Source organism: Manis javanica, chromosome X (genome assembly GCF_040802235.1).
Source record: "Manis javanica isolate MJ-LG chromosome X, MJ_LKY, whole genome shotgun sequence".
NCBI lineage: Eukaryota > Metazoa > Chordata > Mammalia > Pholidota > Manidae > Manis > Manis javanica.
This window is the reverse complement of record NC_133174.1, coordinates 53,057,378-53,070,818: the sequence shown is the minus strand read 5'-3', so window position 1 is coordinate 53,070,818 and position 13,441 is coordinate 53,057,378. Positions and strand designations below refer to the sequence as shown.

General features: G+C 39.0%; 1 protein-coding gene across 1 annotated transcript in view; it reads right to left on the bottom strand.

The window, feature by feature from the left end:
* Window positions 1-13,441, bottom strand: part of MSN (moesin) — an 87,514-nt gene that overhangs the window by 23,273 nt on the left and 50,800 nt on the right. The window contains exons 3-4 of the mRNA XM_037017101.2: window positions 11,457-11,552; window positions 10,010-10,284 (exon numbers count right to left, since the gene is read on the bottom strand). Coding sequence (XP_036872996.1) covers window positions 10,010-10,284; window positions 11,457-11,552 — 371 coding nt within the window. The remainder of the gene's footprint in view (window positions 1-10,009; window positions 10,285-11,456; window positions 11,553-13,441) is intronic.

Sequence of the window (13,441 nt, the reverse complement as noted above, 5' to 3'; positions counted from 1 at the left end):
GATATAGGGGAGAGCATAGTAAACATAGTATTCTTCATGTAAGTGTAGATTAAAAATTAAAAAAAAAAAAACAAGAAAGAAAGAAAGAAAGAAAAGGGGGATTACTCCTTGATAGGATAAAACTATTGGTAAATCAAAGATCAACACATGCTCTAAATATCCTTAATGTTGATCACTTAAAGGGTCTCAGATGATCAGCTATGGAGGTACTCTTTTCTGATAATATTCCATTCTCTTAATAAAAAAAAAAAATCAGTTACTGTGTGCTGACATCCAATGAGTTCTGCACAGTGGTATAGAGCGCATGTCAATGTGTGGGCAAAGGGTCTTTTTGTTTCTAGGCAGAAGATCAAGGCCTAGCTCGGATACCCAGAAAATGAACTAAGATACGATATGAGGAGGAGATTCCAGCATCAGCACTCTCTGGAGGACTTGTGCCAGGGGATGATCATCAAAAAGCCTCCACAGGGATCCGGACGATGCAGCGGTTGTGGCTGCATCCAGCCCACCGTCTCCTGGACTTGCTGTAGGAATGAGGAGGGAGATGTCTACGCTGGCATGTGCATACAGTGAGACAACGAATTTGACCAGATCTGTACTGTTGGAACTCAAGCAGGAGTTGGGAGGGGTGCAAGTTGTAGCACTCCAAAATCTTATGACTATAGACTATCTACAGTTAAAAGAACATATGGGATGTGAACAGATCCCAGAAATGGGCTGCTTTAATTTGTCTGATTTCTCTCAGAGTGTTCAAGCACAGCGGGACAATATCCATCATATCATTTTCACAAATGCCTAGGGTGCCTAAATGGTTTTCTTGGCTTCACTGGAGATGCATGGTAATTATAGATTTGCTTTGTTTATGTCACTGTATTCCTATTATGTTAATATGTGTGCGCAAGTTAGTCAGTAGTTTAAAACCTATACATGCTTAAGGTACTCTACAAGAAGATATGTCAAAGAAATAATCAATCCTCCCATGTTTTCTTCCATATGCTACATCTATAGCTTTTCTTCTTCCTTCCTAATTACAACCCTTAAATAGAATTCATGCCTCATATCGAATTTACAGAGCATCATAATTACTCCACGTGGTAAAGATACTTCGAGACAAGTGCTGGTCATAGAAGCCACACGGCATAAATCTGCAAAGAAGTAAAAAGCTAACCTTTTCAAACAATATGGCTTCTCTCTCACTTACCAACTTTACATCTCCCTGTATGGCCCCGGAAGATGACTGGTTAGCCAGAGACGGGTAAGATTCCTCAAGGGAGGAACAACCTAAGACAGGCGCAGTCGCAGGGGGGCCATCAGGTGAGAATCTGGGGATCAACAGAGGTGAGGCTCAGAACCTCACACCCCCCCTGCTTTGAGAGAAATCTTCTGCACCCATGGATGTTTTGCTGCCCTTGTCTAGCTTGGATTAATACTTAGTCAATAGGCACACACGTGATCATCTGATCATCTACATTTGCCCTCTTACAGCACTAAACTATGTTTTCTACCTTTACCTTGCATCTACCTACCACTTCAGCATTTTATTAAAAATAAAAATAATAATAATAATAAAGGGAGAAATGTGGAATCAACATATAAATCAAGTACAAAAATCAAACGAATATTCATATTTGACCTGATTGTTTATAGGTCATAATGCGTGATCAAAACCAAAAGTTTCTAGGATGAATGCCCTTGTACTGTTCACCATGTAAGAATTTATTCACTATGTAAGAATTCGTTCACCATGTAAGAACTTGCTCATTATGCTTCAGAAGATTGGAGACTGACGAGTATTAGGCTTGAGATGGAATAATGATTGTACATTGAGCATTGACCTCCCTATACTGAATTTTATTGTTGTTAACAACCATTTGATCAATAAATATGAGAGATGCCCTCTCCAAAAAAAAAAGATTAAAAAAAAAATAGAGATCCAGGAATATATGGAAAAAAAGGACAGCAACAACACAAAGCCCCAACTTCTGTGGGACGCAGCGAAAGCAGTCTTAAGAGGAAAGAATATAGCAATCCAGGCACACTGGAAGAAGGAAGAACAATCCCAAATGAATAGTCTAACATGACAATTATCGAAACTGGAAAAAAAAGAACAAATGAGGCCTAAAGTCAGCAGAAGGAGGAACATAATAAATATCAGAGAAGAAATAAACAAAATTGAGAAGAATAAAACAATAGCAAAAATCAATGAAACCAGGAGCTGGTTCTTTGAGAAAATAAACAATAGATAAGCCTCTAGCCAAACTTATTAAGAGGAAAAGAGAATCAACACAAATCAACAGCATCAGAAATAAGAACGGAAAAATCATGACAGACTCCACAGAAATACAAAGAATTATTAAAGACTACTATGAAAACCTATATGCCAACAAGCTGGAAAACCTAGAAGAAATGGACAACTTCCTAGAAAAATACAACCTTTCAAGACTGACCAAGGAAGAAACACAAAAGTTCAATAAACCAATTATGAGCAAAGAAATTAAAACAGTAATCAAAAAACTACCCAAGAACAAAACCCCCGGGCCGGACGGATTTACTTCGGAATTTTATCAGACACACAGAGAAGACATAATACCCATTCACCTTAAATTTTTCCAAAAAATAGAAGAGGAGGGAATACTCCCAAACTCATTCTATGAAGCCAACATCACCCTAATACCAAAACCAGGCAAAGACCCCACCAAAAAAGAAAATTACAGACCAATATCCCTGATGAATGTAGATGCAAAATACTCAATAAAATATAAGCAAACAAACTTGAACAATATATCAAAAGGATCACGCACCATGACCAAGTGAGATTCATCCCAGGGATGCAAGGATGGTACAACATTCGAAAATCCATCATCATCCACCACATCAACAAAAAGAAAGACAAAAACCACATGATCATATCCATAGATGCTGAAAAAGCATTTGACAAAATTCAACATCCATTCATGATAAAAAGTCTCAGGAAAATGGGTATAGAGGGCAGTACCTCAAAATAATGAAGGCCATATATGATAAACCCACAGTGAACATCATACTGAACAGCGAGAGACTGAAAGCTTTTCCTCTGAGAACAGAACAAGACAGGGATGCCCACTCTCCACACTGTTATTAAACATAGTACTGGAGGTGCTGGCCACAACAATCAGACAAAGCAAATATAAGGAATCCAGATTGGTAAAGAAGAAGTTAAACTGTCACTATTTGCAGATAACATGATATTGTACATTAAAAACCCTAAAGACTCCACTCCAAAACTACTAGAACTGATATAGGAATACAGCAAACTTTCAGGATACAAAATTAACACACAGAAATCTGTGGCTTTCCTATAGACTAACAATGAATCAATAGAAAGAGAAATCAGGAAAACAACTCCATTCACAATTGCATCAGAAAGAATAAAATACCTAGGAATAAACCTAACAAAGAAGTGAAAGACCTATACCCTGAAAACTACAAGTCACTCTTAAGAGAAATTAAAGGGGACACTAACAAGTGGGAACTCATCCCATGCTCATGGACAGGAAGAATTAATATTGTCAAAATGGCAATCCTGCGCAAAGCAATATACAAATTTGATGCAATCCCTATCAAATTTCCAGCAACATTCTTCAACAAACTGGAACAAATAGTTCAAAAATTCATATGGAAACACCAAAGACCCCGAATAGCCAAAGCAATCCTGAGAAAGAAGAATAAAGTGGCAAGGATCTCACTCCCCAACTTCAAGCTCTACTATAAAGCCATAGTAATCAAGACAATTTGGTACTGGCACAAGAACAGAGTCACAGACCAGTCGAACAGACTAGAGACTCTAGACAATAACCCAAACATATATGGTCAATTAATATTTGATAAAGGAGCCATGGGCATACAATGGCAAAATGAGAGTCTCTTCAACAGATGGTGCTGGCAAAACTGGACAGCTACATGTAGGAGAATGAAACTGGACCATTGTCTAACCCCACACACAAAAGTAAATTCAAAATGGATCAAAGACCTGAATGTAAGTCATGAAACCATTAAACTCTTGGAAAAAAACATAGGCAAAAACCTCTTAGACATAAACATGAGTGACCTCTTCTTGAACATATCTCCCGGGGTAAGGAAAACAACAGCAAAAATGAACAAGTGGGACTATATTAAGGTGAAAAGCCTCTGTACAGCAAAAGACACCATCAATAGAACAAAAAGGAACCCTACAGTATGGGAGAATATTTTCGTAAATGACAGATCCAATAAAGGCTGGACGTACAAAATATATAAAGAGCTCAGTCACCTCACCAAACAAAAAACAAATAATCCAATTAAAAAATGGGCACAGGAACTGAACAGACAGTTCTCCAAAAAAGAAATACAGATGGCCAACAGACACATGAAAAGATGCTCCACATCGCTAATTATCAGAGAAATGCAAATTAAAACTACAATGAGGTATCATCTCACACCAGTAAGGATGGCTGCCATTCAAAAGACAAACAACAAATGATGGCGAGGCTTTGGAGAAAGGGGAACCCTCCTACACTGCTGGTGGGAATGTACATTAGTTCAACCATTATGGAAAGCAGTATGAAGGTTCCTCAAAATGCTCAAAATAGACTTACCATTTGACCCAGGAATTCCACTCCTACGAATTTACCCTAAGAACGCAGCACTCAAGTTTGAAAAAGACAGATGCACCCCTATGTTTCTCGCAGCACTATTTACAATAGCCAAGAATTGGAAGCAACCTAAGTGTCCATCATTAGATGAATGGATAAAGAAGATGTGTTACATATACACAATGGAATATTACTCAGCCATAAGAAGAAAACAAATCCTACCATTTGCAACAACATGGATGGAGCTAGAGGGTATTATGCTCAGTGAAATAAGCCAAGCGGAGAAAGGGAAATACCAAATGATTTCACTCATCTGTGGAGTATAAGAACAAAGGAAAAACTGAAGGAACAAAACAGCAGCAGAATCACAGAACCCAAGAATGGACTAACAAGTACAAAAGGGTAAGGGACTGCGCAGGAAGGGTGGGAAGGGAGGGATAAGGTTTGGGAAGAAGAAAGGGAGGTATTATGATTAGCATGCATAATGGGGGGTATAAAGGGGAGGGCTGTACAACAAAGAGAAGACAAGTAGTGATTCTACAACATTTTGCTATGCTGATGGACAGTGACTGTTAAAGGGGTTTATAGGGGGGACCTGGTATAGGGGAGAGCCTAGTAAACATAATATTCTTCATGCAATTGTAGATTAATGATAACAAAAAAAAAGAAAGAAATGGGGGATTACTCCCTGATAGGATAAAACTAACTGTAAATCAATGATCAATACATGCTTTAAATATCCTTAATTTTAATCATTTAAAGGGTGTCAGATGATCAGCTATGGAAGTACATTTATCTGATAATATTCCTTTCTCTTAAAAAAAAAAGGAGTTCTTTTGTGGTGATCTCCAATAGGTTCTTCACAATTGTATAAAGGTCATATCAAAGTGTGGGCAAAGAGTTTGTTTGTGTTTATACAGAGGATCAAAGCCTAATTTGGCTACACAGAAAACAAATTAGGATACGATATGAAGAAGAACTTCCAACATCAACATCCTCTGGAAGAGTCATTCCAGAAGATGAACATCAAAAAGCTTCAACAAAGATCCTGGCACTGCTGCAGTTGTAGCTGCATTCATCCCACCGGTTCCTGGATGTGCCATTGGAATGAAGAAGGAGATATCTAAGCTGGCCTGTTCATACAGTAAAACAACAAATTTGACTGGATGTATACTGTCAGAACTCAACCAAGAATTAGGAGAAGTGCAAGTTGCAGTGCTCCAAAATCGTGCAACTATAGACTATCTACTGTTAAAAGAACATATGGCATGGGAACAGTCCCCAGGAATGTGTTGTTTTAATTTGTCTGATTTTTCTCAAACTATTCAAATTCAGTTAGACAATATACATCATATCATTGATAGGTTTTCACAAATGCCTAGGGTATCTAACTGGTTTTCTTGGTTTCACTGGATATGGCTGGTAATTGTAGGTCTGCTTTTGTTATGTAGCTGTATTCCTATTATGTTAATGTGTGTGCGCAATTTAATTAGTAGTTTAAAACCTATACATGCTTATGTTACTCTCCAAGAAGATATGTCAAAGAAATAATCAATCTTCCCAGGTTATCTTCTGTCTGCTACTCCTATAGCTTTTCTTCTTCCTTCTTAATTACAACCCTTAAATAGAATTCGTACCTCATATCGAATTTACCGAGTATCATAATTCTTCCAAGTGGTAAAGATACCTCAAGACAAATACTGGGCATAAAAGCCACAGGGCATAAATCTGCAAAGAAGTAAAAAGCTTTCCTTTTCAAACAATATTGCCTCTCTCTCACTTACCAACTTTACATTTCCCTGTATGGCCCCGGAAGATGACTGGTTAGCCAGAGACAGGTAAGATTCCTCAAGGGAGGAACAACCTAAGACAGGCACAGTCGCAGGGGGCTATCAGGTGAGAAATTGGGGATCAACAGAGGTGAGGCTTAGAACCTCACACCCCCTGTTTTGACAGAAATCTCCATCTGTGGATGTTTTATTGCCCTTGTCTAGCTTGGATTAACACATAGTCTACAGGACACACCTGATCATCTACATTTGCTCTCTTACAACACTAAACTATGTTTTCTACCTTTATCTTGCATCTACCTACCACTTCAGCATTTTATTAAAAATAATAATAATAATAATAATAATAATAATAATAATAATAATGGAGAAATGTGGGATTCACATATAAATCAAGTATAAAAATCAAACAAATATTCATATTTGACCTGACTGTTTATAGTTCATAATGCGTGATCAAAACTGAAAGTTTCTGTGATGAATGCCCTTGTACTGTTCACCATGTAAGAACTTATTCACTGTGTAAGAACTTGTTCACCATGTAAGAGCTTGTTCATTATGCTTCAGAAGATTGGAGACTGATGAGAATTAGGCTTGGGGTGGATTAATGATTGTACATTGAGCATTGAGTCCCCTATACAGAATTTTATTGTTGTTAACCACCATTTGATCAATAAATATGAGAGATGCCCTCTTAAAAAAAAAAAAAAACTTCAACAAAGATCCTGGCACTGTTGCAGTTGTAGCTGCATTCATCCCACCAGTTCCTGGACTTGCCATTGGAATGAAGAAGGAGATATCTAAGCTGGCTTGTGCATACAGTAAAACAACAAATTTGACTGGATCTATACTGTTGGAACTCAACCAAGAATTAGGAGAAGTGCAAGTTGCAGTGCTCCAAAATTGTGCAACTATAGACTATCTACTGTTAAAAGAACATATGGCATGGGAACAGTCCCCAGGAATGTGTTGTTTTAATTTGTCTGATTTTTTTCAAACTATTTAAATTCAGTTAGACAATATCCATCATATCATTGATAAGTTTTCACAAATGCCTCCTAACTGGTTTTCTTGGTTTCACTGGATATGGCTGGTAATTGTAGGTCTGCTTTGGTTATGTAGCTGTATTTCTATTATGTTAATGTGTGCACACAATTTAATTAGTAGTTTAAAACCATACATGCTTATGTTACTCTTCAAGAAGATACGTCAAAGAATAATCAATCTTCCCATGTTTTCTTCCGTCTACTACTTCTATAGCTTTTCTTCTTCCTTCCTAATTACAACCCTTAAGTAGAATTCGTACCTCATATCGAAATTACCGAGTATCATAATTCTCCCAAGTGGTAAAGATACCTCAAGACAAACGCTGGGCATAGAAGCCACAGGGCATAAATCTGCAAAGAAGTAAAAAGATAACCTTTTCAAACAATATAGCTTCTCTCTCCCTTACTAACTTTACATTTCCCTGTATGGCCCCGGAAGATGACTGGTTAGCCAGAGACAGGTAAGATTCCTCAAGGGAGGAACAACCTAAGACAGGTACAGTCCCAGGGGGGCCATCAGGTGAGAAATTGGGGATCAACAGAGGTGAGGCTTAGAACCTCACCCCCCCTCCCCTGTTTTGATAGAAATCTGCATCCGTGGATGTTTTGTTGCCCTTGTCTAGCTTGGATTAATACTTAGTCTATAGGCACACACCTGATCATCTACATTTGCCCTCTTACAGCACTAAACTATGTTTTCTACCTTTATCTTGCATCTACTTACCACTTCACCATTTTATTAAAAATAGTAATAATAATAAGGGAGAAATGTGGGATGCACATATAAATCAAGTATAAAAATCAAACAAATATTCATATTTGACCTAATTGTTTATAGTTCATAATGTGTGATCAAAACTGAAAGTTTCTGTGATGAGTGCCCTTGCACTCTTCATCATGTAAGAACTTATAAACTATGTAAGAATTTGTTCACCATGTAAGAACTTGTTCGTTATGCTTCAGAAGATTGGAGACTGTTGAGAATTAGGCTTGGGGTTGATTAATGATTGTGCATTGAGTCCCCTATACAGAATTTTATTGTTGTTAACAACCATTTGATCAATAAATATGAGAGCTGCCCTCTCAAAAAAAAATGAAAATCAAGAGACTTGGGTTCCAAGTCTGGCTCTGCCTCAAATGAGATATGGGAGAGGGAGCAAATCAGGGTGAGCACCCCTATGCTTCTACTTCCTTAGGCAGCAAATAAGGATAATGCCTGTGTTTTTCATTCTGTGTGTTGTTGTGATGGTAAGACAAAAATAATGAGTGTTAGGCTAGTAAGGATGGCCACCATCCAAAAGACAAACAACAAATGTTGGCGAGATTGCGGAGAAAGGGGAACCGTCCTACACTGCTGGTCAGAATGTAAATTAGTTTAACCATTGTGGAAAGCAATATGGTCGTTCCTCAAAATGCTCAAAATAGACTTACCATTTGACCAAGGAATTCCACTCCTAGGAATTTACCCTAAGAATGCAGCACTCAAATTTGAAAAAGACAGATGCACCCCTATGTTTATCGCAGCACTATTTACAATAGCCAAGAAATGGAAGCAACCTAAGTGTCCATCAGTAGATGAATGGATATAGAAGATGTGGTACATATACACAATGGAATATTACTCAGCCATAAGAAGAAAACAAATCCTACCATTTGCAACAACATGGATGGAGCTAGAGGGTGTTATGCTCAATGAAATAAGCCAAGCGGAGAAAGAAATACCAAATGATTTCACTTATCTGTGGACTATAAGAACAAAAGAAAAACTGAAGGAACAAAACAGCAGCAGCATCACAGAACCCAAGAATGGACTAACAGTTACCAAAGGGAAAGGGACTAGTGAAAATGGGAGGGTAGGGAGGGATTAGGGTGGGGAAGAAGGAAGGGGGTATTATGATTAGCATGTATAATGTGGGGGGTGGGGGAAAGGGGAGGGCTTTGGAACACAGAGAAGACAAGTAGTGATTCCAGAACATCTTACTATGCTGATGGACAGTGACTGTAATGGGGTTTGTGGGGGCGACTTGGGGTAGTGGAGAGCCTAGAAAACATAATGTTCTTCAAAAAAATAAAAATAAATAAATAAATAAATAAATAATAATAATAAAGAGTATTAGGACTCAAGTTTAAAGTTTACAAAAGCAGAAATTATCAATATTGAAAGACTGTTTGAGATCTCCATATCCCTGGCTTGAATATTTCTCTCTCCACTCTGAACCACTGATACAAGAGGTCTAAACCAGTGAAAAGGATTGAGAAAGTAGAACCAGGGATGAGGTAAAAAAATCAATCCATCTCTGGTTCTCTATATAAGCATCTCTTTCTAGGGTAAGGAAGTTCTATAACCAGGCAAACAGAGGGAAGAAAACCTTTTTATTTTGAGAACCAGACAAATAACAAGGAAATACCATATGGAAATGTGTCTCTCTCAGTAGCATAACACTGTCTTCAGACAGACCCTAGTGGAAAACAAAAGTTCCTGCAAGGCCCTGTGTAATAGGTATTGGTCAGAGTTAGGCTGCCATCCCCTCTGGCCAGACAGACACTGAGAGCATCACCTTACCTCTGTGGCAGCAACTTGTCCCCAGCCAAGTAGCCAGACTTGTGGACTTCCTTATTGAAATCACCATACTTGGACTGGACAGCATAGGAAGCCAGCAGCACAGCAGTCTCAGGTGGGCAGTAAATATCATCATTGAGAATGCCCTCCTTCACTTGCAGGAAAAACAGGCGCTGTGTGATATCCTGGATCAATTCCTCAGATACATCCTCAGGGTAGAACTTGGCCCGGAACTTGAAGAGCAGGGGGCTTTCCTTCCGCACATCCTGGGCAGTGACCTGGGGGAAAGAGGGGGTTATGAGCTCTCAAAAAATAAGACTTTTGGGGATGGGGAAGTGGTTGTAGGATAGGGAGAAGACACTGAAAGTTCACCAATTTGGGTAATCCCAAAGAGTTGGGTGGCAACACTCCTGGTAATTCAGAAAACACACACATTACATTCATTGGGGACCCAATCCCATATCCACAATTGCTTTCTGTGAGACCATTTCAGGAAGAAATCCCCAACATCCACTGATAAGCCCTCAAGCCACCATCATCTGACAATATATCCAACTACCCCCAATTTCTGAGAATAGGCTTAAGATGGCTCCTCTTTTAAGGCTCCCCAACTCTATAAATTAGGAAAGTAAAGACCAGGATGAATGCCTGAGGCCTGGGAATTGGCTAAGCAAGAGCACAAACCAGACTGTCTTTTAAAGCTTCAAATTGGCTCTTCAACAGCTCCATAATTGCGCAGCAAAAATCTCCACTCTTTGGGAAAATACCACTCTACCAGAAGAAGATGGGGCGCCCATTCCCTGCATACAATCCCTATAAGCCACAGGAGAGTCTGAAGACCTCCAAGGACAAAGTCAGCCAGTTTGAGAATAATGAGATGGAAGACTGTCATTTTCATGAAGCACTGCTGCTTAAAGGTGGAGAATTTCAATGGACCTATACTCAAATGACCCCATTTGGAGTTCACTTCAGATATATCAAGAAAAGCGAAGCATCTGTATGAGGTTCAGGTACCAGCTGACAGGCAAAGGAAGGGACAATATTATTAATAAAGACTTTTAAGATTATTTCTAGTTCAAAAGTCTGTGACTCTTTTTAACAAATCTAAAACCCTTGAGTCTGTAAAGAAAAAGGGATAATAACCCCTCTTAAAGACCCACTATGGCTATGGTATTAAACAAGACAAAAGTTCAAGGCAGACCTTCTCACAGAAAGGGCAGAGTCCCTACTTCCTTGGATACTGACCATTCTCACTGTTAGAAGTCAAAGTGGAGACAGACCAGGAATTTGTCTTCACTTACGGCTCTTATTCTGATCCAGTGGTCAACAGACTTCCCAGTTAAAAACAATACCCTAGGTGTATAGGTTTGCCAGCTAACACATGTTAACCCTCTGAGCAAAATCTGGTAAAGGAAATAATTCAAAACCCGACATTGGAATAAGCAGTTACCTTCTTATTGAGTTTCAGCCAAGTGGAGAAGCCCTTAGTGTCCTGGTATTGCAGACCAAAGAACCAAACTTCCCTCAGACCGATAGTCTTCACCACCTAGAAGAAAAACATAAAACAACCATTGATTAAATGCCTGCCCTGTGCCAGGCACAAAGGACAAAAAAGTGGAGCCCTCATGCTACCTGACCTTAAAGGACATAATGTGCCCAGAGTCTGGCATGAAAATACACTTGGGCAGCAGTCAAGACGTGATGCAGCATCTCTGCACAAAGTACTTCTGCAGAGGTAGAGAATGGATGTATTACTTATGAGCAATACAACACACCGATAACATTAGACCATTATCTTCCTTAATTTTCTTTTTGTAATTTTACTATCATTAATATACAACTACATGAGGAACATTATGTTTACTAGACCCCGCCTATCATGAAGTACCCCCCACAAACCCCATTACAGTCACTGTCCATCAACATAGTAAGATTCTGTAGAACCACTACTTGCCTTCTCTATGCTGCACAGCCCTCCCTGTGTACCCCCACATTATACATGCTAATTGTAATGCCCCCTTTCTTCCCCCCCTTATCCCTCCCTTCCCAGCCATCCTCCCCAGTCCCTTTCCCTTTGGTAACTGTTAGTCCATTCTTGGATTCTGTGAGTCTGCTGCTGTTTTGTTCCTTCAGTTCTTTCTTTGTTTTATACTTCACATATGAGTGAAATCATTTGGTATTTCTCTTTCTCTGCCTGGCTTATTTCACTGAGCATAAAACCCTGTAACTCCATCCATGTTGTTGCAAATGGTGGGATTTGTTTTCTTCTTATGGTGGAATAATATTCCATTGTGTATATGTACCACCTCTTCTTTATCTATTCATCTCATCCACTGACGGACACGTAGGTTGTTTCCATTTCTTGCCTACTATAAATAGTGCTGCGATAAACATAGGGGTGCATCTGTCTTTTTCAGACTAGGCTGCTGCATTCTCAGGTTAAATTCCGAGAAGTGGAATTCCTGGGTCAAATGGTATTTCTATTTTGAGCATTTTGAGGAACCTCCATACTGCTTTCCACAATGGTTGAACTAATTTATATTCCCCCCAGCAGTATAGGGGGTTCCCCTTTCTCCACAACCTTGCCAACATTTCTTGCGGTCATTGTCTTTTGGATGGTGGCGATCCTTACTGGTGTGAGGTGATATCTCATCATGGTTTTAATTTGCATTTCTCTGATGAATAGCGATGTGGAGCATCTTTTCATGTGTCTGTTGGCCATCTGAATTTCTTCTTTGGAGAACTGTCTGTTCAGCTCTTCTGACCATTTTTTAATTGGATTATTTGCTTTTTGTTTGTTGAGGTGCAAGAGCTCTTTATATATTTAGGAAGTCAACATTTTATAGGATCTGTCATTTATGAATATATTCTCCCATGCTGTAGGATGCTTCTTGTTCTATTGCTGGTGTCCTTTGCTGTACAGAAGCTTTTCAGCTTGATATAATCACATTTGCTCATTTTAGCTTTTGTTCCCTTGCCCGAGGAGATATGTTCATGAAGAAGTCACTCATGTTTATGTCCAAGAGATATTTGCCTATGTTTTTTTCTGAGAGTTTTATGGTTTCATGACTTACATTCAAGTATTTGATCCATTTCGAATTTACTTTTGTGTATGGGGTTAGACAATGATCTAGTTTCATTCTCTTACATGTAGCTGGCCACTTTTGCCAGCACCAGCTGTTGAAGAGGTTGTCATTTCCCCATTGTATGTCCATGCCTCCTTTATCATATATTAATTGACCATATGCTTGGGTTAATGTCTGGAGAGTTTATTCTGTTCCACTGGTCTGTGGCTCTGTTCTTGTGCCAGTACCAAATTGTCTTGATTACTATGGCTGTGTAGTAGAGCTTGAAGTTGGGCAGTGAGATATCCCCCTACTTTATTCTTCCTCCCCACGATTGCTTTGCCTATTCGGGGTCTTCGGTGGTTCCATA